The 22,121-nt window shown below is 41.9% G+C and overlaps 1 protein-coding gene across 1 annotated transcript; it reads left to right on the top strand.

Moving 5' to 3' along the window:
• Positions 1-2,516: 2,516 nt before the first annotated feature.
• Positions 2,517-9,944, top strand: IL22RA2 (interleukin 22 receptor subunit alpha 2). Its single transcript, XM_033512918.1, has 7 exons — positions 2,517-2,524; positions 2,682-2,770; positions 5,438-5,588; positions 6,407-6,585; positions 7,832-8,001; positions 8,441-8,619; positions 9,696-9,944. Exons 1-6 carry the CDS (start codon positions 2,517-2,519, stop codon positions 8,591-8,593), a joined length of 750 nt encoding a protein of 249 aa, XP_033368809.1. The 3' UTR covers positions 8,594-8,619; positions 9,696-9,944.
• Positions 9,945-22,121: the final 12,177 nt, after the last annotated feature.

Raw genomic sequence — 22,121 nt, 5'->3', positions numbered from 1 at the left:
AAAACAATCCCTCCAAAACAAAAAAAATATTAAATTAAAACCCAGTGTGTGGGTCATATCCTACCCACACTACCAATATTTCAGGAGTTGCCTCAGCTGCCTCTGGTGGCAGTGTGTCAGAGAGCATTGGCACTACCAGAATTGAGCCTCTCTTTACTTTAGTAGGTGGATCAAGAAAGCATGAGCAATGTTTGTGATGTACCTCTCCACTTTTATCTGTGGGTTCTGTTTGCTGAGTGAGCACTTGGCGCCTTTACTATGCCATAAAGATTACCCAAGAAAAAACAACAAATTCTGGAATATTAATTTCACGTGTCTCCAAGTTGGTAGTTTTTTTGTCCTCAGATGATTTGGTGAGGGATCCACAACCTAAAAAGTGTGCCTTAATGGGCTTAAAAAAGCTACAGCACTTACTGGTAGGAAAATTACAACTCTATGGCTTTGCAAGTGAGAAAAATGGACGATTTTAAGGGAACTTGTTATTTAAATAAAAGACTTGGAGCTATTTTGGGGTTTGAGATTAATTTCAGTTCCTAATGAATGTTAGTGTTGGTTACTAACTTCCTGGTCAATTCGGTGTGTTTGCACATTGTTAAATAAATACTGCATGTGCAAATGATGGCTTCCTACTTTTGAGTCTTCAGCAGATCTTTGTCTTTAATATGGTCAGAAGTCGCACTGTGTAGATGAAGCTACAGCACTGGAATTTCTGCCTGTAATCTTTAAAATGTTGCCCCAAGCTCTTTAACAGTGAGAGATGAAGTTTATGGGCAGGAAGCAGGGAAGACACGCACTGTGCAGTGAAAGTCTGCATTGCTTCCTCAAAAACTTCTCTGAAAGAACTCGTGTGATGCAATGTCTCTTCCCTTCAGAGAAGGGGAGGAAAATCCAGAAAGTCCCTCCTGCCTGCCTCTAGGGGTTTTCTTTGCTTTCATTTTAAATTTTGTGTGTAGTGCAGTGATTCACTTTCCCGGTCCCCACTGGGCTGGTGAAGGGCTGGCCTGCTGCACATGACACACCAGAAGAAGCTGAGGGAGCTGGATCCCTTCAGCCAGGAGAGGCGGCACTCCGGAGAGATCTGATTGCCAGCTATAGCCAACTGTGGCATTTGCAGAAATGGCAAATCTGAAGCTCCCAGTAAAACCACAAAAACATCTGTCATAAATTGAAGCAGAGGAATCACACCAAGATGTGCAGGAAGAAACTCACATTAAAAGAGGTTAACTGTGGGATAAAATAATCAGTAGCCCTGTGCTGAGGCTGGACTGGATGACCTCCAGAGCCCCCTCCCAAGACAGGTGTTCTGAGTCCACAGTGGCTGTTTAGAAAAGACTGAAAACTGTGGCTACAATTGTAAATAGTCTTTAGGTCTAGAGTAATATGAACCACTCCTTTTATTTTTGTGTGACATGCCACACATGAGACAGAATCGCCTTGCCTCTGCCAGTTACTAGAAGTATTCTCTGTGTGCTTTGGGAATGCTTTCTTCATCCTCTCACATCCTCATCCAGGCATGTGAGCAAAACCCACCCTCCATCCACTGCAAACACTAGCCTCTGAAAAGCCAAAGGTCATGCTACAGTAGCAGTTTCAGGGTTACATTTTCTCCTCTTAAGTATGGGAAACAGCTCATTCACGGGAAAAAGGAAAAAAAAAAAAAGTAACAAGGAGGTGGTTCTTTCAAAGGGGATGAGTCAAGCAGCTTTCAGCAAAAATGTACTTGACTTTTACCTCTGTGTAGCAATAATCTGTCTGAAAGCTGTTTACCCAGCATTCAGGTTCTATTCCAGCAATGGAAAAAATTCTCATACCCATGGTTTTCTTTGTTGAGTCACAAAAATATCAGTTCTACTGTTTCACAATGGTTTGGATCAGAAAGATGCTGCAGGATGAGCTGGTAGCATAACAACTTATGTGGATTCTGTGGGGCTAAATAATACATTTTAACTTTCCATTTCTTCAGAGTACCCTTAATGTTGTTTATAAAAGTTCTCATATTTTAAATATCATTGCAGTGCGCATCATCCTGTGTTCCTCAATAGTTCACATTTTGAAATGCACTATATACCCTATACACATATTCTGTGAGACTCCAGACGTGTATGTATGTACCTGTCCGCATGTGTGTGTGTGTGTGCAGCTGGTCCTTCTTTGACTGCAGTGATTTTTATCACACAAAGCTGTGAAGCAGCGGGACTGAGGCTGATGAGTAGCGCGGTGTTAGAGGTTGATAGCCTGCTATTGAAACGGCGGCTGCTTCAATGACAACAGAACTGATGTGAAGAGTTACCCAGTACTGCAGATAAAATGCTATCAGAGGGCGGTGCACAGGAATCCCTGGGTTTCCCCATGTGACAGGCATTTCTTGCCCTGTTTCATCACATTGCACAGCAGCCTTTTCCCAGCAAAACTCACTGGCGCCGGCAGGCTCTGCTTTCCTAGGAGGAACCACCATCCAAAGGAACTTTGACAAAGGTCCACACTTCAGCTCCTGGCAATGGGCTGCTTCCTGGGATATGGGAAGGTGTGTACAATTCAAGTAAACAAATACATGACCTGTGAGTAAACATTGGTGACTTTTCAGTCTAGTGATTGGTTTGTGAAAGTTCCCTATTCCCGTACGTGAGCTCATATAACATGATGAAATACTAATTGAATTTGGTGTGGGGAGCTATTTAAAGGTCACTGGATTTTGAAGATGTGTTTGGGAAATGGATAGATAAAAAATCTGCAGCCGGAGATAAACTTTCTGACTTCTACCTTCATTTTGGTGAGTTTTTTTTCTTCATTTGTTTCTCAGTTTTCAATTCCCTTAATTGGTCTGACCAGTTCATTATTCAAAGCTACACAGTTAACTTTTTACTATATATACTGCAGGTTTGGTGCTAGTATAATGAGGTAAAGGTGATCAGCTGAACTGAGAGCCTGTGCCCACCCATCTGACCAAGGTCAGCTTCTTGACTAGATGTTGTTCAGTTTATTCAATATACCTGGTGGCCTTTAAATAAGTTCATTTGAACCAGAACTTGCAGTTTTTTTGACCTGACAAGTCTTCTGTTTCCACGTTTTCCCAAAGTAAAGATGATTTCATGACAATTTTGTGTTTGCAGACAGGTAGTCTTCACATCCATTACTCCTTTTGTGGAAGCTGTTACACAGGGCTGCGCTAATCTTATAAAATTAGCATTTTTCTCCTCTTGCTTATCATCATGAGTTAGCAAAAAGAGAATGCATCCCAACTTTTGCTTCGTTGTACTCGTGCATGAGCAGTGAAGTACCAGTGGGTGTCAGCATCGGGGAGCTTTTGTGGAGGGAAGAGTGGGGGGCAAGGCTAGGCAGTAGCACCACGTTCACCACCAGCAACCAAATTGTCTGCGCTTTCCATACATCCCAGGAGCACAAAACTCATCTCCCACCAGACAGACGTCCATGGGGCATTAAAGCATTGCAAGCACCAAGTGAGATTGTTTTCACGGGGGAGCCCCAGCATCCCCAGCCCTAGCATCAAGCCTGTAGGGATGGACATACTGGGCAGGCAGGATCCAGAGGATAACGCTGGCAAATGCCAATATTTGTGCGGGCAGTGTTGCAGCACACCTACACTAGTTGGGGCATATGATTCCAGGCAGTCTGAAAGTCCAACCCAGAGTGGCACTTTGGCCCTATGGGCTGGGCTCTCCTTCCTAATCCCTGCCTGGATGTTGTCAGTCCTGCAACTTCCCCGGTCTTCCAGCATCTCCCCCGCAGCCAGCATGGAGTGAATGTGCTGCCCAACAGCCAGAAGTGATTTCACAGCCCCTCATTCCTCCAGTGACAGCCCCCTAGATGATGTCCTGCCACCAGCACATCTGCAAACTCCATCTCTTGGTTTTGGCCCAGAGGCAGTCCATCAAACCAGAGCACATCCCATGGGTAGGTCTTTTATATCTTTGGAGCAAAATTTCTTGTGTTCTTCAGCTCTGAGCAACTAGTGAGCTGAAAGTAAACAAACAAATATTTAAATAAATATTAAAAATCATAGCATGGCAAGCAAGAAAGATTCTGTGACAAATATATGGGACAAAGCAATATTGGCAGACATCATCTGGGAATTAGTGTCTTAAAAAGATGACTTTTTTCATAATGGCTTGGTTCATAATTAGTTCCAAACTCGGCATGACCACAGCTGCCAAGAAAGAACAATTGCTTATGTTTAATTTAGAGCTACTCATATGTTTCCCAGCTAAATTAAACCAAAGCCAAACCGGGGAATTTGGAAACCACTGAAAATAAGGGGAACTCTGGAATGGAGTGCTTAACAATTACTTCCTCATAAGACATGCCCAAGAGGAACAGAGGTGCTTTTCAGTCATGGAGCTGCTCTCCTAAGCATGAGGGGGATCATGCTTTCCTTCCTCTGCTTACTGATGCACCTGCTTCAGGATGAGACAACTTGTAAGTAAGGGCTTTTTGCTCTTTTTCTGTATGGGAAGGGGGTGGAGGGAGAGGACAGGGCTTGTTATTGAATTTTTGGATTAGTTAATAAATCTCTCTATCCTTTGGTAGGTTTCAAAAGCCAGCCACTTTCAAATTAGTTTGTTATTTTATCTTTACAGGTACTGAAATGCAGATAAAATTAATGTGTTGCCCATTAGATTTTTTCATGGCTGTATTATCAGTTTCAGTTCAGCCAGTACAAATCTTTTCTGATTCTGTGCTATGCCAGAATAAAAGCTGCTGTCATCTGCGTTACAAAACCTACAAAAACATTAGGGTTTGAATGATTCAGAGAGGTTGTTTACTGCTTATGTTATAAGTAATATTGAAGTTTGAAAAGAGATGATCTTGAAAACTGTCAGACAGCTTTTCCAGTGGTACAGACAGGAAAAGCAGTGAATTTCAGGTGGTTGTTTATTAGGCAGGAGCTGGTAAACATGACTGGCGTGTTAAAAGAGCTATGATCTCTTCAGGGTAAAGTTGAGTTGTGGAGTGAAGAGGGAAAGAGCACTTGACTTTTAAGTACTGATGGGGGGCTGTTTACTGCAGACTCTGTGAACAGATCTGAAGGGTTTGTTTCCTGGGATGTGCATGAGGCATCTTTCACACCAGCAAACTCACTAAGGAAAAATATACCAACAAAACAACAAAAAAATAAAAAAGAAAAAGAAAATCAAAATAACAACAAACAAATAAACCCAAAACAATCATCAAAAAAACTACCTCCAAACACTCAGACCACATAAAAGTATTCCTTTCATAGTTCTAAATGTGTTTCTTCTGTAACTGCTTGATTTCGTGACTTGGAAAGTTTTGAGTGTGAGATCCAGGATATTTAATTTTCCTGTGGTCTGCTAACTGTCATGAAACTGAATGCTCTGTAGCAATACCCTCTGCTTCCAATATGGAGGAGTGTGTCTGTGAAAAAACACATTACGTTATCATTCCTTCTTATCTACAGCACTTTTAGTTTTGGAAAACCAAGACCTGCAAGATTCGATTAAGCCACAGAAGGTAGAGTTCCATTCGTTAAATTTCAACACCACTTTGCATTGGCAGCCTGGGTGGGCCAGAGAGGCGAGAGATGTGCTCTACTTTGTGCAGTATAAAGTGTAAGTACTGGGGCCTCCCACTGTGCTGGGGCTTAGCCCTGCTGGGCTAAATCATCAAAATGATTTCTCAGGTGACAGGATGTTCTCATTCCTGGGGAACAGCCACGTCCTGCTTGGCTGCCAGCTCTCAGTTGTTTCTGCACTTATCAGTCCCATAAGGTGCAGGCAAGGAGCATGAGTCAGGCAAGGAATAAGCACCCCCAGCACTATGCTCTTCACCCTCATTGCACTAAGGATTTGAAACAAAATGTAGTTTCCAGGGGACTTCTGAAAGTCACTGGGTCCAGCCATCTGCGTCAAGCAGGTCTGGGTAGGTCAAGTTCTTCTGTAATAGAACATTTTATGTATTTTGGTGGCCTACCTTTCCCATGGCACTGCCTCAGGGTGCCTTGCCTGGAAAGATTGAGGCAACATTAGGGGCTGGTCTCTGGGGTCTACTTCCATCCCTGGCACACGGGTGAGTGCCTGAAATCATTATTGCCCTTGAGAAATTGGTTGGTGAAATCCAGCATTCTGCCCATCATTGAACGCACTGGCTAAGCCAAAGCTTGCCCACCTCTCCCATGGGGCAACTGAGAGGTGGCTTCCTACAGGGCTGGTGACCCATATCTCTGCTTTAGATTTCTTCCAGAAAAGACAGAAACCTGTAGCTCCCTAACACCCATGAGGTCAGCCTGCCCTGTTAGCGAATTGAAGGCAGTTAATTTCCACGGCAGGACGCTTGTCAGTGCCGCGAGAATAAAACAGATAGCTAAGAATCTGCATGGACACAGGCAGCGATCCCTAAAGATTACATCCCTCCTCCTTTTTCACCATAGGTATGGGCAGAGCACGTGGCGAAACAAAGACGAGTGCTGGGGGATTTCAAGCCGTGTCTGTGACCTAACACACGAGACCTCTGACATCCAGGAGCCTCACTACAGCAGAGTGAGAGCAGCCCTGGCTGGTGTCTACTCTGACTGGAGCCTCAGCTGCAGATTCACTCCTTGGCGAGAGAGTAAGTGCACGCATACGTGTCCCCCAGGAAGGAATTCCATCTTCCGTGGCATGGAATGCATCATTTCTGCTCACAGCTTGCAAATATGAGGAATTCTTTTCTAGCCACAAAGCTGTACATAAAGAAGTGAGCCAGTAGCTCTCAGGTGAAGTGTTATGCCAAAGTAATTCTCCATACACTTGAAAGCCAAGGAATTATGCCTAAGTAGCCATTTACCAGTAATTAGGAGATCAAAAGATCCTTTTAATTCAACCTCTTCCTCTGAGGATGGAAATACACAAATTATTTTCAGGCATTTTTGGAGCTGCTGGAAGGACAGGACGCGAGACAATAAAAAAGGAAGCATTTTTTCTTTAGGGGGAGGAGAGAGAACAGAGCTGTGTGGTGTGTGGCCACTGTTCGTCTCACACTTATGTGTTATCATGACTGCAGAAAAGGACATAGAAAGGCCATGTGCAAGCTTTTGGTTAGTACTGTCACTATAGTGCCACAGTATGTTAGAAATGGAGGACTGCCCGAACTGAACAGTAGCAGTCTCCTCACCAGTAAGTTCACCATGAATTAACCCATTTTCCCTCACTGGCTAATGCAAAATCAAAATCAGTTCACAGCCCTGAAGTGCCAACTACCTTGAGCCTCCTGTGCAGATGAAACCACAAGCTTTGACACAGAGCAGTGCCTTGCAGCAAAACCAGAGCATCTTGTGCCACCTCCTCATCCTCCAGGAGGGATTCGTGTGGCAGCTGCTGCCCTGTGTCCTCACATTTCTGGTGCTGCACACAGGTGCATGCAGGCACTAGCTTGAAGCCTTAGCTGTGTTTAACCAAGCTGACTGCAAAATATTTGAAAGTAATGATGTAAACTGCATCCTCAGCATAGCTGAAATGGTTCAAATGGAATTTTTGTGCAGTCCAAGCACAAAGACAAATACAAGGGAAAAAGAAATTCAGGACAATTTTGGAATTCTGCTTGACCAGTCAGCACTTAACAACATCAGCTCTAAGGGATTTCAAAAAGTTTGGCTTAAACTTTTACAAACACTGGAAATGTCACCTCCAAAATAACAATAACCAAACCAAATAAACACCAAGAAGTAAGAATTTACTAAGTGTCACTTGAGGAGTAAATACAGCATAATATATTATTGGTAACATAAGCATTTGTTGAATGGATTCAAATTGCATTCTAGGAAATATTGTTAATAAACTATAACTGTGTTTATAGCTTTGGGTTTCTTTTTTCATAGCTATGATAGGACCTCCAATGGTAACTGTGGTCCATAGCAACAAATCCATAACAGTAAAGCTCCAGGCTCCACGTTCTCCTTATAAAAGGAAAAGAGGCAGCAAAATACCAATGACAAATTATTATGATCTGCTGTATCAAGTCTTCATAATCAACAATTTGCTAGATGAGGTAAGAATATATTCAGATATGAAACCTTTACCATTGAAAAGCAAGAAAAGTGTTGGCTCACCATACTTGTTTTACTGTTGAAACAGTCTTCTGGAATTGTGGGAGCAGCAATGACTGTGCAAGTGTTTGAAAACAAAGTAGGCTTATTTTTCAGGAATTGAATTTGATTTGAGTTGTAATTCCTCCCTGGATTATTTTCCATCAATTTAATACTTCATAATCTATGACCTAGATTAAAAAATTGGGACAGGAGAGGAATTGGGGGGGAGGGGGAGGGAGGGAATTTTCTGTTAAAAACATAAATAAGTTATTAATGCTATTGAGTTTGTGTAAGTCCATGTGCTGTTCTGCATGCTCTGTTCTCATCCAGCTTTACTCACAGACACACTTGCCAGGGAAATGTGCCTGACTGGCTCTTTTTTTTCCAATCTGTGCGAAGCACCACAGGGTCCTGGTGTATGAAGGCAAAGACAAGGTTATTAAAATACAAGATTTGAGGCCTGGAGTCAGCTACTGCATCGTGGCTAAAATGTACATGCCAATGCTGGACCACAGCAGTGCCTACAGCAGCAGGCAATGTACTGTGCTGTAGTGACAGGGCTGGCACCTCTGAGACAGGTAAGTCACTGGCTGAAACCAGAGAGGACTCTGGAAGTCAAGATCTATCCCCTCACCAAAGGCAGATATTCTCCAAAAGTAGAGAAAAAAACTGTGTCATAGAAACTGCCGTCCCACAAGATGTTATCAGCTGTAATACTTACATAATCTCAGAGGCACACCAGGTAGAGAATGATAAGGCCAAGATGATTAGAGGAATGGGATAGATAATTTGCATGCTGGCTCTGTCCTCACAAGTATCTGCTTCTTCCCTTCTTCTAAACAGTTGTATGTAGTACAGTTATACATAACATAAACAGTTATACATAGCATGGCTTTCATGAATTTTTTTCTGTCAAGTAATAATTAATTAGAAAAATGAGTGACCTCCAACTTCATTAACATGCAATTCTTCTGCAAGCTCTGCCAGCCTTTTCTGCTCAGGAGCTGATCTAATGGATTAGTTAAAATGAGTCTGTTCCTTTTTCATGGCCACTTTTCAGTGCAGTGTGTTTAAAAATAAATCAGTTATCAAATATCATTAGTTCCCATGGGCCAAAATGCAAGAATTATCTCCACTAGGTGATCTGAAAAATCTGGTTTTTTACTTATATCAACCACTAGACTACTGTCACATACCATATGCCTAGTCAAAAGATTTGCTATCAATCCTGCCTTGCAGGTGGAAAGACATGGAGAGTACAGACCTAACCCAAACTTGACTTCATTGGAATTGGCCTTAGCAAGTTCAGATTTGGTGTAACAGAGGAAAACTGGAAAAGTATCAGTTTTAACCTGGGCTTCTGTTCTCAGTTCTGTATCCTGAAACCATGGAAGTTTTCTTCTGCTTCATAATATGATACATATCATTGGTGCCTCTTGAGTTTTGGTTAGTGGGTCTAGGGGACTTTCCTGTATTTTTTAGTTCCTTTCCCTGTACTGTAAAGAGCTGGAAACTCGGGTTAGAGCTGTTCTTCCAAACAGCCTGCAGAGGGACAGGACAGATGCAGGTGAATGTGTTGAATGTCAGTCCAGTTTAATACCACCCAGCTTAAATGCACATGCCAGCAGAACTCTCTTTATCTTCCTCATTACAGGGATAATGACAGAAGATTCCTTCCATCACAGGTCCAGCTGTAAATCAACATCTGCTCTCTATGTCTCGAATACATACTTGGATACTTTTTAATCTACATTGCTGCATTAAATTATTTGATCACAATCATTTTATGCTACATGAAGGTCAAGGATTCTTTGTATGTCCCATATTACAATTTATGATGGTATATATTTGCATTTCCAAAGGAAAAAGGCTTGTAATATAAAAATAAAACCATGAAAAAAGTCTTTGTGGAAATAGCCTTAAGATTTCTTCTAGGGGTTTTGTATTTTAAGTCTTGAAATTAAAATACAGTCTATAAAATAGAAGATTCAGATATTTTGACTACAACAGAAAATTTAAAAAGTGCCCTTTCCTTAAAATAATAAATGTGAAATACAGGAATAATTCCATGCTCACAATACCCTCAACATTATATTTCTGACAGTGAAATCAGTATGTGGAGGGCCAGTGGTATCCTGGGGTACATTGGGAAGAGGGTGGCCAGCAGGTCAAGGGAGATGGCCCTGACCCTCTGCTCAGTCCTGGTGAGATCACATCTGGAGAGCTCTGTCCACTCCTGGGCTCCTCAGTACAAGACAGTACAGGATGTGACTGGGGAGGGCCCAGTGGGGAACCACAAAGAGGATGAGAGTTCTGGAGCCTCTGTTTCATAAGAATCATCTGAGGAAGTAGAGTCTGTTAGTCTAGAGGAGAGAAGACAGAGGGGATGGCATTACTGCATGTAAATATCTCAAAGATGTAAGAGACTGTTTTCAGTGGTTGCCCAGTGGGAGCAAGGAGGAGCAATGGCCATAGAACACAAGAACTTTCACCTCAACATGAGGGAAAGTTTCTTGACATGGAGGGTGGCGAGTGCTGGAAGAGGCTGCCCAGGGAGGCCATGGAGTTTTCCTCTCTGGAGATATTCAAACCCCACCTGCACATGTTCCAGTGTCACCTCTAGGTAGCCCTTCCTGGGCAGGAGGGGTGGACTGAATGATTTCCAGAGGTTAGATAGACCTAAGATTCTATTTTAGCCATTTCACAGTAAATGGTGACTGAATGCTGACCATTACCTGTGATTTCTAGTGATTTTAGCCCTTAATCATACAAGGGAAAAAATTGCTTGGGCAAGGTCTGGGTAGTGACTCACTAAGCCACACCAGGAGGGAGAGGTGAGATAGCTTTTGAAGATCTGCAAGGTCTGTAAGTAATGAGAATCTTAGTACTTAACTATGTTCTGTTATTGCAGATTAAATGAGAGGACGTGAGAGTGGCCCAGACACAAGAGGGCAAAGCAAGCCCTGGGAAAAATGGAGGCCCCAGCCACATAATCACTATCCACTCTTTCCTTAATCCACATACACAAATGTGGATCAATTCAGTTTAAGTAACAGACCCTGAGTTCTCTTAAGGCACATCCAAAGCATTTTTCATGGTCTGTCACTAGCACCTCCCCTGGAGGCATCAGAGCTGAGAACTGCATCAGGATGCTGGCAGTAGGCACTTGGGAAGAGGCTGTGTTTAAGGAAGTTAATGCTGGTCCCTCTTGCCATTAATAAAATGAGAGATCATTACATAATAATTATTTACACCACCTGATTCTAATACATTATATATTTGAACAACTAGGTTTGCAGACATCCAGCCATCTAGTCTCCACACATCTAGTCCATAAAACTAGGTTTCTTTCACCCCATTTCCCTTTTTCCTCCTTTCGCAGTTCTTCCAGTTGCTTTGCCCACTCATATCTCACAGTTTCTTTATTTAGGTAAGGGGTTTTTTTTGAGAAGCAGCCTTTAAATCTCTGTGCAATACCTTAAATCTCCCTGCAATACCTCTGTGCCAAGACTAGTGTGAGATTCTGCTGCCTGTCTTGCACTGGCCAGAAAAAGTGTCCAGGCAAACTATTAAGAAATAGTCTATTTTGTATTTCAGTGGTGGGTTATAACAGCCTTCATCCACTTGTGGGTTATCACAGCCTGAAAACAGCATCTGTAGTAGCTGAAATTCTTTCTCAAATTCACTTATTTCCTTAGGGCAGCTTGTGTTGCCATTGTTACACAAAGATAAAGCTTTATCAGAGAACAGATTCTGACTGTGGGTACAGATGCCCATGTCAGATGCAGAGCATAAAATTGTTTTGTAGAAAACATAACAAAAAAAAAAAAAAAAAAAGAGAGAGAGAGGGGAAAAAAAAGAGGCAGAGCCATAGGAGTACCTGAAGCATTCAGACCTAGCTAGAAATATAGCAGCTGCCATGTGATGGGTCTTTGAAGACATTTGAAATCTGAAAGTTTTTCAGTTTGATGAAATGATGAAAAACGTGCAGCATGTGTGCTGGGAAAAACAATAAAAGATCTGAAGAAGTCTTGCACAGTTGTTTGCTGGGCTGTGGGCTAACCAGATTTCACTTCCTCAGCAACAACACAGGCTTACAGAAAGCAGTGCAAGAGTTGCAGGAATTCACTTCCATTCTGACAGTACCATGATTTATTACTGCCAACCCCATGATGTTCTGCAAAAGCAAATTTTCCCTTTCCATTTGAAATGCAAATTTTCTTTCAGTGCTGTTCTGACATGTAATTTTACTGTGGAAAGGTTTGGTAGAACGACTGGTGCTGTATTTTTTTCTCCCTGAAGGCTGGGTTATCTGCATTCACAGCTTCTAGATAGACTTGGTAATGTTTGGTAAAAAAACTTATTTATGTGCCATAGACTGCATGCTGCACTGCTATTCACAACTCCACAAGGGTGGAATGGAAAGAGTTCTCTTAACTATAACTGGGACTTTCCTGCTGACAAGTAAGTTTGGAATTACCTGGAAGAGTAAGTTCTAGCCTTTCATTCTCCTTCTCCTCATGGGCACAAGCAAACCACCTGCTGTGGGTCCACATCTCTAGGACTGCCCAGGCTGGCACACTGCTCCACAAGAGGTTGTGCACATGCACACCATTCAGTTCAGGATGCTCTCACATTGTTGGCTTGGCTCCTTCTCGCAAAAAGTTTGCAAGACCCAGCTGAAAATACTCGTCTCTTGTTTTTTTTAGTCACTTACACAGCAGGCATTTTCCAACCAAGTGCCAAGTGCCAGCTTCTGTTTCAGGAAAGAGAGAAATGCTGACTTCTAGGCCGTGGCACTGGGAAGGAAAGACCAAGTGTAATAAAAGCAGGACTTGAGACGTGTTCTGTGAACTCTCACCTGCCACATTGCTGAGGGATGTCTGCAGTCACAGCCACAGCCTGAGACAATGGTCTCATCTGGCCAAGCCTCTCTGTCACTGCCGAGGGTCCTGCCAATGAGAAATAGATATTGTTTCTTTCAGAGTTTGCAGTTGTAGATTTTGTTGTGAAGTGGAACCCATCCCACAGGGGCCTAGCCTTCTGTCTTTCATGACTTTGCTTGAACATATCAGATCTGCCAGATGGAAAAACAGCTTATCTCCTACCGTAAATGGACTTAACTTCCCATTCTGCAGGCACTCAGAAGAGCTTCCAGAAATTCAAGAATAGGCCTCCAGAAAAGCTGATAGAGCAACAGCACTGAACCAGATGCTCCAGTCTTATAAATTAGGGGAGGATTATGCACAGCCAGCTGGACCATATAAACACCCAGTTTTATAGGATGCCACAGTCCTTGGTGTTTATCATATGGTGCAGCATCTGGCCAGCCCCATTCACACCTCCCATGTATCTGCTTTAAATCTGGGCTTTACACACTCCCATGGCCTGATCTCAGCTAAGAAACAATTTGTGGCCCAGGGTAGGGCTATGTTCTGAAATGACACGGCTTTTGCCACAGATCTGTTAGACATCAGCAGATATTCCAGAGTCCGGGGAATTAATCATAAATAGCTGGGGTTTTCTCTGGATTTCAATGTTTGCTATCAAAGATACTAATCTGTAAAACCTATATTTAAAAAAAAAAAAAAAAAAAAAAAAAGAGAGAAATCTCAAACTCCTGAGTATTAGTTTGTCACAAAGGACACAGGGCACAAAACAAGGGTACTTTCTGCAGACAAGGAAAGGGAAAGAAAGGACACTGGTGTTCATGATCAGGAAAGTTAATCTCCTTTGCAATTTGTTTTCAGAATTCTTTTGTTAAAGGTTTCCAAAGAAAGAAAAAAGCACCTTTCAAATGTAATTCCCCAAATTATGAAGTCACTGATTCTTTTGTTGTGTTACATGTTTACTCCACTGAAAAGGAAGTTAAAGGAGTCATTGCTACCAGAATTTTGGCTTGAGATGGGGAAATATAGGAAGTTTGAGCCCCAATGCTTACAAGGAAAGGAATACCTAAAAAAGTTCCATGAAGACAGTTACACATTTTTAAACATTTTGCTCTTTTCTAAGGCACTGGGGCCCTGCTTCTGAGCTGCTTAAATACACTTAATAATGACAAAATGCAGCCCAGGAGTATTACACTGAGGACCAGATTCTTCAGAAATGTCCTTGCTTTTAAACACAGGAGCAGGATGACAATGAAGAGCCATTGTGCTAATTGTTATACCCACAAAGGTGCATCAGGAAAATTGTTATTAAGTTAATTTATTTATTTCAGGCAATGTCTTTCTAATACATATTTTGTTCTTTTTTGGGTGTAAATCACAAATCATACCAATTTCCAATCAAGCTCTTTTTTTTCCTTTTTTACAACAGAGGAGTACTTTTTTAACAATTCTTATTAGGTGACACTGGGTTTATTGAATAGCTGGCAAGAACATGATTGTTATAGGGCTGAGGTCCTATTTCTAGGCTAATTTCTTAATATAAACTCATATATTTGGAAGAATGAAGCTCCTAAAAGATATCAGCAAAAAGATAAACAATAGTGTTGTCTTTGTTAAATCAAAAGACTTCCAGAGGGTCTGTGAAATCATGCCCTGAGCGGAATGAGACTCAGAGACACAAATCTGGAGAAGAAACTGCTGGAAAAGACAGAAAAGGAAAGAAGAAAAAGTGCATATAGACAGAGGCTGGGAAGCAGCATTAGAGCAGAAATGTGTATTTCAACAAGCATATAAAATAGGAGCAAAGTAATTTGACAACACAGACATTAAGCAGTTTCTACCTTTGAAAAGGAGACCCATATTTCTAAGGAGCAAAACTATTTCCTATGTGTCCATAGTCAAGGAGAAGATATACCTATAAGGACACAACATAGATGTGTTCTGATCAGAGAGAGCATTTCAGCTATTTCAGCAGCAACCTTAGAGGGAGAGGAGACATTGCAGAGAAGATTTTTAAAGCCAGAGATTGAAACTCATACGTGGTTGGCAGACACAGTGAGGGATCTGCATGAGATCCTCACATTCTGGGGGTGGTAGCTGAAGTCATGCACACAACATCTGTGCTTGGGTGACTGAAGCTCTTCTCCAGTTACCGAAATATTGCTGTAATGTACTAATGGGATATTTACCAGATAGGAGCTGAACTCGTGTGTATTTGATTTGTAGGGTTACATGAACAAATCTGAAGAGAAAACCTGGTTATGGGGATGAAATACAGATGAGATAATGCTGATATCTAAACTGGCATTGCAGGGTATCTTGGGCACAGGAGCCTTTCCAGTGCCAAGGACCTTCTCTTTGCCTTTGAATGATTACATTTATATTTGAATGATCACTTTTAAATTTGAACCATTTTGTGGAAAATGGAGTAGGATGAGTGAAACTCTGGAAAATGAATGTGAAAGACTTCAGAAATTGACTGAGATCCCAGTTTGGTACTTCTTTTTATCACATTCATTCAGAATACTTTCTTGAAGCTGATTCTCTCACTCAATGAAATACTGCTCCACTCTCGTAAGTACCATGAAAATTTATGCTAAAAATACAGAAACTTACTAAATAAATAATAAAATCCTCTCAGCTGCACAAGATGGATCATGATTCCATCCCTGAGCACATAAGAACATTATTTCTTGCCGATTTTCCCCTCGCTGGTGTTTGCCACAAAAAGACAGATTCCCTGAAATAACAGGAGACACAGTGATATAAAGAGCAATGTACTCTGAGTGCCTAAGATTTTAAAACACGAGAGGCTGAGATCAAGCACAAGCAAGAGCTGAGCAGAACACCCTCAGAACTAGGAAATCCATCTGGGAGACCTAGTGAGATCAGTTATTCTGAATGTTCCAGTCATACGCCTCCTTGCTCTACAAGCTGTGCTATGACCTGAAAAAAGAACCAGAGCCACAAACAAGCAAGAGCTACTGCAGCTGTGTGATCCCTTCAATGTGAGCAAACACAGTATTTGTGGTGCATTGGAGGAAAGCTGGCTCGGGCTGGGAAAAGGTACTTTCCCTACTTTTTATACCTGCTGTATGTAAAGACAGCTGAAAGCACCAGCTCAGATTACCATCAGTCATCTAAAGGAGCATTATGTTGTTATGTTTTTGCCATGACTGACCATTACTACAAAACAGATTCTGCCACTTCCAGATGAAGTAGGAAAAGTAACACTTCAGAGTGAGGCCATCAATCTGACCAAACAGAAGAGCCATGAGTTGGTGTAACCAACACCTGGTGACCTGTGGTGAGAAACATAAACTCTCATGAGGTCCAAGGATAGCCAGGGGTAAGGTGGGGAAATGAGCCAAATGGGGGAGGGCTGAATAACACAGAAGCTTCAGCTGATTTTCCATAAGGCTCTGCCCTGCATATGGAGAGTATCAATCAAAACACTGCCAGAAAAAATATTTCTAATGAAAAACTGGAATTTTGCTGAGAGGAAAAAAATACCACATATTAAAATATCATTCAGAACATTTTGGTTTTTTGAGTGAAAAAATAAAATAAGATACTCTTCTCTGTGTGAAAAAATCCCTTGTGTCCTTAATTTTCCAGGCTGTGAGATTTCCAGTGTCATGTCTAAATTTCCTGGAGTAGGACAGGAATGAAAATTGTCCTTGACAGCTCTGATCAATCTTTATCTAACATATCCAGTCAGAGCTCATTCTGCAATCTGTGACCTTTGGGAATGCTTTTAGTGAGGTGCTATTTCTCTGACAGCAGTATAATTCAATATGTAATATTAAATGATCCTGCCTGGAATGCAGCATATACACGTAATCCAAGGCAAGAGGTAAAAAGAGGACCTTGCTCTGCACACTCATCAGTCTTACTTTGGGAGCTGAGGTTGTTCCATTCACCTTCAGCTTCTTGTTAATGACAGCCCTGTGATTTCACCAACAGAGGCTGACAGATCAGCATTACAGTGACAAGAGAACTGTCTCCCCTGCCTTGGATCAAGTTTCTTCCCTGCTCCAGGGGCTCTGCTCCTGCTCACAATGCACGAGTTTCACAAGTTACACTTCACAACACCTTGTTTCCTTACTGTGCTGGCTAGAAAAGAAGAAAAAAAAAAAAAAAATAACACCCAAGAAACTTCTGCTGTGTACTCATGAGGGTCCAAACAGCTCAATGAGGTTTGTGTACAGAAAACTGAGTATTAACTCCCACGCTGCACTTCATTTCAGATGGTGAGCAGTGCAGAACAGGGTGTACTTCCACAAACAGTCAATATTAAAAACATCTGCTAATGTTTACAATCCAAACACCAGTGCTAGTACTTCTGATGAATTTCAAGACTTGAGCAAGCTGAAGACTGAAGTGACACAAACAGCAGGCCAAAAGAGGAGACTGGAAGGCATTACACCCACATTATGCAGATAGCAACCTGCAAGCAGGCACAACAGAACAGGGGAACTTGCTGCTTGTATTATTAAACATACTGTCCTAATGCAGTATTTCTTATGCAGAAGCAAGTTTTGAGAAACTTATCCAGACCTTTGCAGATTATGTCCTTCCAGCGTCAAAGCATTTCAGTTAGCTGGAGAACAGCACGGACAAACTGAACAAGAGAAAGACAACTGGTCCAGAGGGTTCAAGGCCTAGGGCATCCTTGGGATTTGGAGAAGGTAGAATTCCCCAAAACTATTTTTGGTTTCTTAGTGGCAAAGTAGGAGAAAAGAGTGAGAGGTTCACTCTTCCCCCTTGGCCATTTTGCATTTACTGTCACAACTCAGGAGTTTGTGTATTTAACCCTCACAAAGCAATTTACTCATGGTTTTAGGCAAGGACCGAGCAGATACTGGAGAGTGGTACAGGACACAATGGGTGTGGATGACCATAAGTCTGGGGTGGTATCACAGTTATTTGGAGACTCTGTGAAGCAGAAGTAAGGACAGACTCCCTGCTTGCTATAGGCTGTGCCAAAATCAGAGCCAGCTTTTGCTGTCCAAAGGCAAACTTCACACAATGATACATGCCTGTTCACTTGCTTAGGGACAGCATTTTAGCCATGGTCTGGATAAAAACACCAGATGTGAATATTTCACTACCGTAGAAAAATCATAATTACTTATTTAAAATTAATTATATAATTTTTTAAAAATTCAAACCACAGTCATAGGGTGCAATTTTGTTTTTCTTTGATAAATGTACCTAGCTTGGCAGGAGCCAGTCCTGGAAAAGTACATTTCAGAACTGAGCCTTTAGCAAATACTTGAACTCTTCTTTTTAAAAGAAAGTATAAAAAGGAGGGATCTATTCCCGAAACAAGTCTGCACTACTTTTCTCAGAAAAGGTATATTTCTACTCAGTGCCTGCAGCTGTTACTTTACAAACTGGAAAACAAATTAAAGCTAAAAGAAAACAGCTAAATCCTAAATCCCAAGGCAATGTTTTCTAAATAAATCAAGGAACTATATAAAGAAGTGTGGCTGAACCATGTATGGGATTATACTGACATGTTGTGGCAAGACAGAAGAAATGCAATGCCTTTATCACAGCTGTGACCATCAGCTATTTTGCTATGCTCTTTCCTCTCTTTGAGGAGCAGAGAGAAGCCTGGGGTCCTCAGCCCCAGACTGAGGACAGGGACAAGGAAACTGAGAAAACACGTGAGCAATCATCACTGGATCCCTCCGATGTTTCCAACCACATTATGTGGAACAGTGAAGTCATTTCCACATCTTAGCATGGTGAGATGTAGAGCAGATTGCTTCCCTGTCTGAATCCAGAGCTGGAAACCCTCATCCCATGCAGCTGCAGACATGCATTTGGAGTCCTCCAATCTCTGAGCTTTCAGCCAGCTGGAAAGCTTTCTGTTTAACAAATAAATAAATAAAAATCCCTGAATGATTCGGTCGAATAATCTTTCCCATATTACTGATACTTTGGGGAAAAAAGTTCAGGCACAAACTGTGTCCTGAGACATGACATTTTCAGGGGGAAAAGGGCATGCAGGGAAAATAATTAACAGAACTGTGGCAGTGAGTAAGCTCCTCAAGCATGGAATTATAAAGCCTTTCCATCTACAGAGTCCCAAGGATCAGTCTTAGTGCCAGAGAGCTACAACTCATCCTAACCAGGGAATAGTTGTGGTAGGGAGATAAAGGGTGACATGAGCCAAGGCTGACCACCTGTGGTTCCACCATGCCATCAGATCACCAGATGGAGGACTTCTGCAGAGTTACTTGGTGCACCTTCTTTCTGGGCCATGACAAATGTCTGAAACATGAAGCATTTTTGCAGGACCATGAAGACTACAGTCATTTAAAAAGCAAGGCAGCTAGAAGACCTCATCTTTCCTAGGCAAGAAAAAACATGTTCCTGTGGGGAACACATTCAAAAACTATTGACTTCAGTGGGAATTAATCACCTAAATACTCCTACTCTCAGAATGCCTTAAATACTTTCATGTACTTATTGTTGTAGTATCCCTGTGAAACAGGGAAGGAGACTAATACAGTTTCTAAAGGTATTCACAGGTGTTTGTTAAGATGTACAAGCAATCCCCTTTGAACTAAGTGATTGCTAGGATTACACAGAAAGCTTCTGGGCAATGCTGGGAGCTGGATTTTGTTTTCCATGATTTTAGGACATCAAATACTAGACTGTTGTGATACAGGCTATCACACAAAAATAATTGTCAAAGTAATATATGAATGCCAAATTTGAACAGAAGTCTTCCTTTTCAATAAAGATAATGGCAGAGTTTTTAGCACAGTCAACAGGTTCAGTGGTTAAAGGTCAGCTGAGACCATAAGTGCCAAGTTATTTTAAGGGGAAATATCCATTCTGGCAAGCTGTGTTTCAAAAGATGCAGGAAGTTACAGAATGGCTGGCTCAGCAGCAGAAAGGATGCTCCCTTCTCTGAGTTAGCCCCAGAATGACTGAAGACCATTCCTTTTTTTTTGCTACTTGGAAGAAAACACCAAAATTAACTTAGAGTGCAAGAACATTGTGCCAATAACGCAAATAATTTTACCTGGTTTGATCGCAGTATGGGCCATTCACTTGAGAGTGAGTCTTGATGATCCTTGTGGGTCCCTTCCAACTCAGAATATTCTGTGATTCTGTTCTATACTATTGGGAAAAAAGCAGCAAACTTTTTCACTTTCTTTTTTTTTTTTTTTCCCCAAAAAAAGAGTGTTCTGTATTTCAACAGAAAACATCAACTCATTTACTTCTTAGGCCAGCAAAAATGTAAACACTCAACCTACATCGTGACATGTGCTAACCACTGCTGTATTGACATTTTACCCCTGTTGTAACTTAAAAACAGATTCCTACTAGTGACACTATTATGTACTAAGGCAATTGAATGAAGCAGCAGCACTTTTGACTGTGCTGAACTTTATATGAGATGAAATTAGTTTTGTTCTTCCCTGTTACATTGCACAGTACTTCCTCAGGCAAAGAGAAGTGTACAACTAAAGAAGAGCCACAACTCCTGTAAAAAAACCTTCAGTCCACAGAAAATGTGCAGGAAATGCCTGTTGTGCCTCCTGAGGAAAAGCGTTCTGGAAGTGATTTACATGTGGTATTATTATCCATAATAATTTTTCTCTGGCCGCTGGAACCTCACAATGTTGTTTCACACCCCTACCACTGTCTTGTGTATAATTCCTCTCTCCATCCTGACATAAATGTTAATTATCAGAATAAATACAGATAAAAATACCAAATGGCTTGAAGCTTATTCACAAGAAAAATAAAAAGCATTATCTGCAGAACACTCAAAGTACACCAGTGGTGAGAGGGTTTAAATCAGTATTTATTATACTTACAACTTCCTTTGTCAGAGAGAAGAAAGTTGAATAAAGTTATTTCACAACTCTGTGCTTCTGGTGCTCACATGGCATTGTGCTTCCTTGCACTGGTAAATTTTTTTGTATTTTATGTTACTGCAGAGACAAGAGACAGCCACTCCAGCCAGCATGCTGGTTACCATGGCCCAACTTCACCCTCCCACTCTGCACATGCCGCTGCCCAGCTCCTGGAGGAGTGCACTGAACCACTGCACAAGTGGGCTGCTCCTGCCTGGGGGCAGCCCCAGCACACACAGCAGTGCCAGCAGCCTGAGTTTGGATCTTTACCTCCCAAGGAGCTGCACAGCTGTCAGCAGTGCTGAGTCTCCTCTCAGGCTGTCCTAAAGGCAGTAAGGGAGCAGCAGCAGCAGCATCCCTCCAGCATCTATGGACTCCTGATCCACAAACAACAGGGATGAGATGAAAGCCCTGCCCTGTCACCTTTTCCCTTCAATAATTTGATGCATGGACAGCTTCAGACTCCCTCCAGGCTGTCCAGCGTGCCAGGGAGGCAAAGGCAAGGCATGAAAGCAGCAGTCAGGGCGTGCCAACAGTGGAGATTATAACAAGAGAAGGCAAGATACAGAAAAATTCCGGTCTGGGATTATGGTAAAAAGAAAGATACTTTCCCCAGCAATTCAGGCATTTCTCTGAAGATCATGCATTGCACTAAGCACAATGGCTAGAAACCATGTATTACAATACTGAATGCTGCAATGCTGGATGTTGCAAGGCACGAATCCCATTTGTCTCCCTATCCCATGCAGCCCTGTCAGAAGTGCAGGATTTTGCAGCCATGTGGTGACCAGCAACCCTCTGCAGGAAGCAGACAAGAGAAGGAAACAGATCACATCAGAGCATCTTGTGAGTTGCCAAAAGAATACATGTGCTGTCTTGAAAAACTTACCATTTGAATGCTTGACAAAGACAACTTGTTTTGAAAACTCTGTCAGCCAGACAAATTTTTCAAATTTGGCCACTAGACACCATATCCATGACCTTTCCAGGGAAACCTGAAGAGGCAAAAAGCCTTGCTTTCCTCTTGAACTTCTGCATCTCCTCAAAGGTGAAGTCATGGGAAAACAATGTGGCAGTCCTCTGGTTTCTGGACACTCACACCTTGACCATGCAAGGAAGTGTCTGTGGGTGAACTGTGAGCTGTAGACCTGATGAAGCTTTCCCATACAGCTAGCTCTATGCCCTGACTTTTTTTCACTTTCGTTTACAGGGCAAGCTTAGCTCCCAACTCCTCCCCTGATCTGCTGAAATCAGCAGAGCACAAAACAAATGTAGAATTTGAAAATCTGATTTCCCAAGGGTGAA

Source organism: Parus major, chromosome 3, assembly GCF_001522545.3.
Source record: "Parus major isolate Abel chromosome 3, Parus_major1.1, whole genome shotgun sequence".
In the NCBI taxonomy this organism is placed as follows: domain Eukaryota; kingdom Metazoa; phylum Chordata; class Aves; order Passeriformes; family Paridae; genus Parus; species Parus major.
This window is presented reverse-complemented; position numbering and strand designations above follow the sequence as displayed.

What these genes read in the sequence shown, in the direction of transcription:
- IL22RA2 (XM_033512918.1), top strand. An exon ending in TACTTTGTGCAGTATAAAGT is followed by an intron (nt 5,589 to 6,406) that starts GTAAGTACTGGG and finishes TTTTCACCATAG; the next exon opens with GTATGGGCAGAGCACGTGGC. An exon ending in ATTCACTCCTTGGCGAGAGA is followed by an intron (nt 6,586 to 7,831) that starts GTAAGTGCACGC and finishes CTTTTTTCATAG; the next exon opens with CTATGATAGGACCTCCAATG.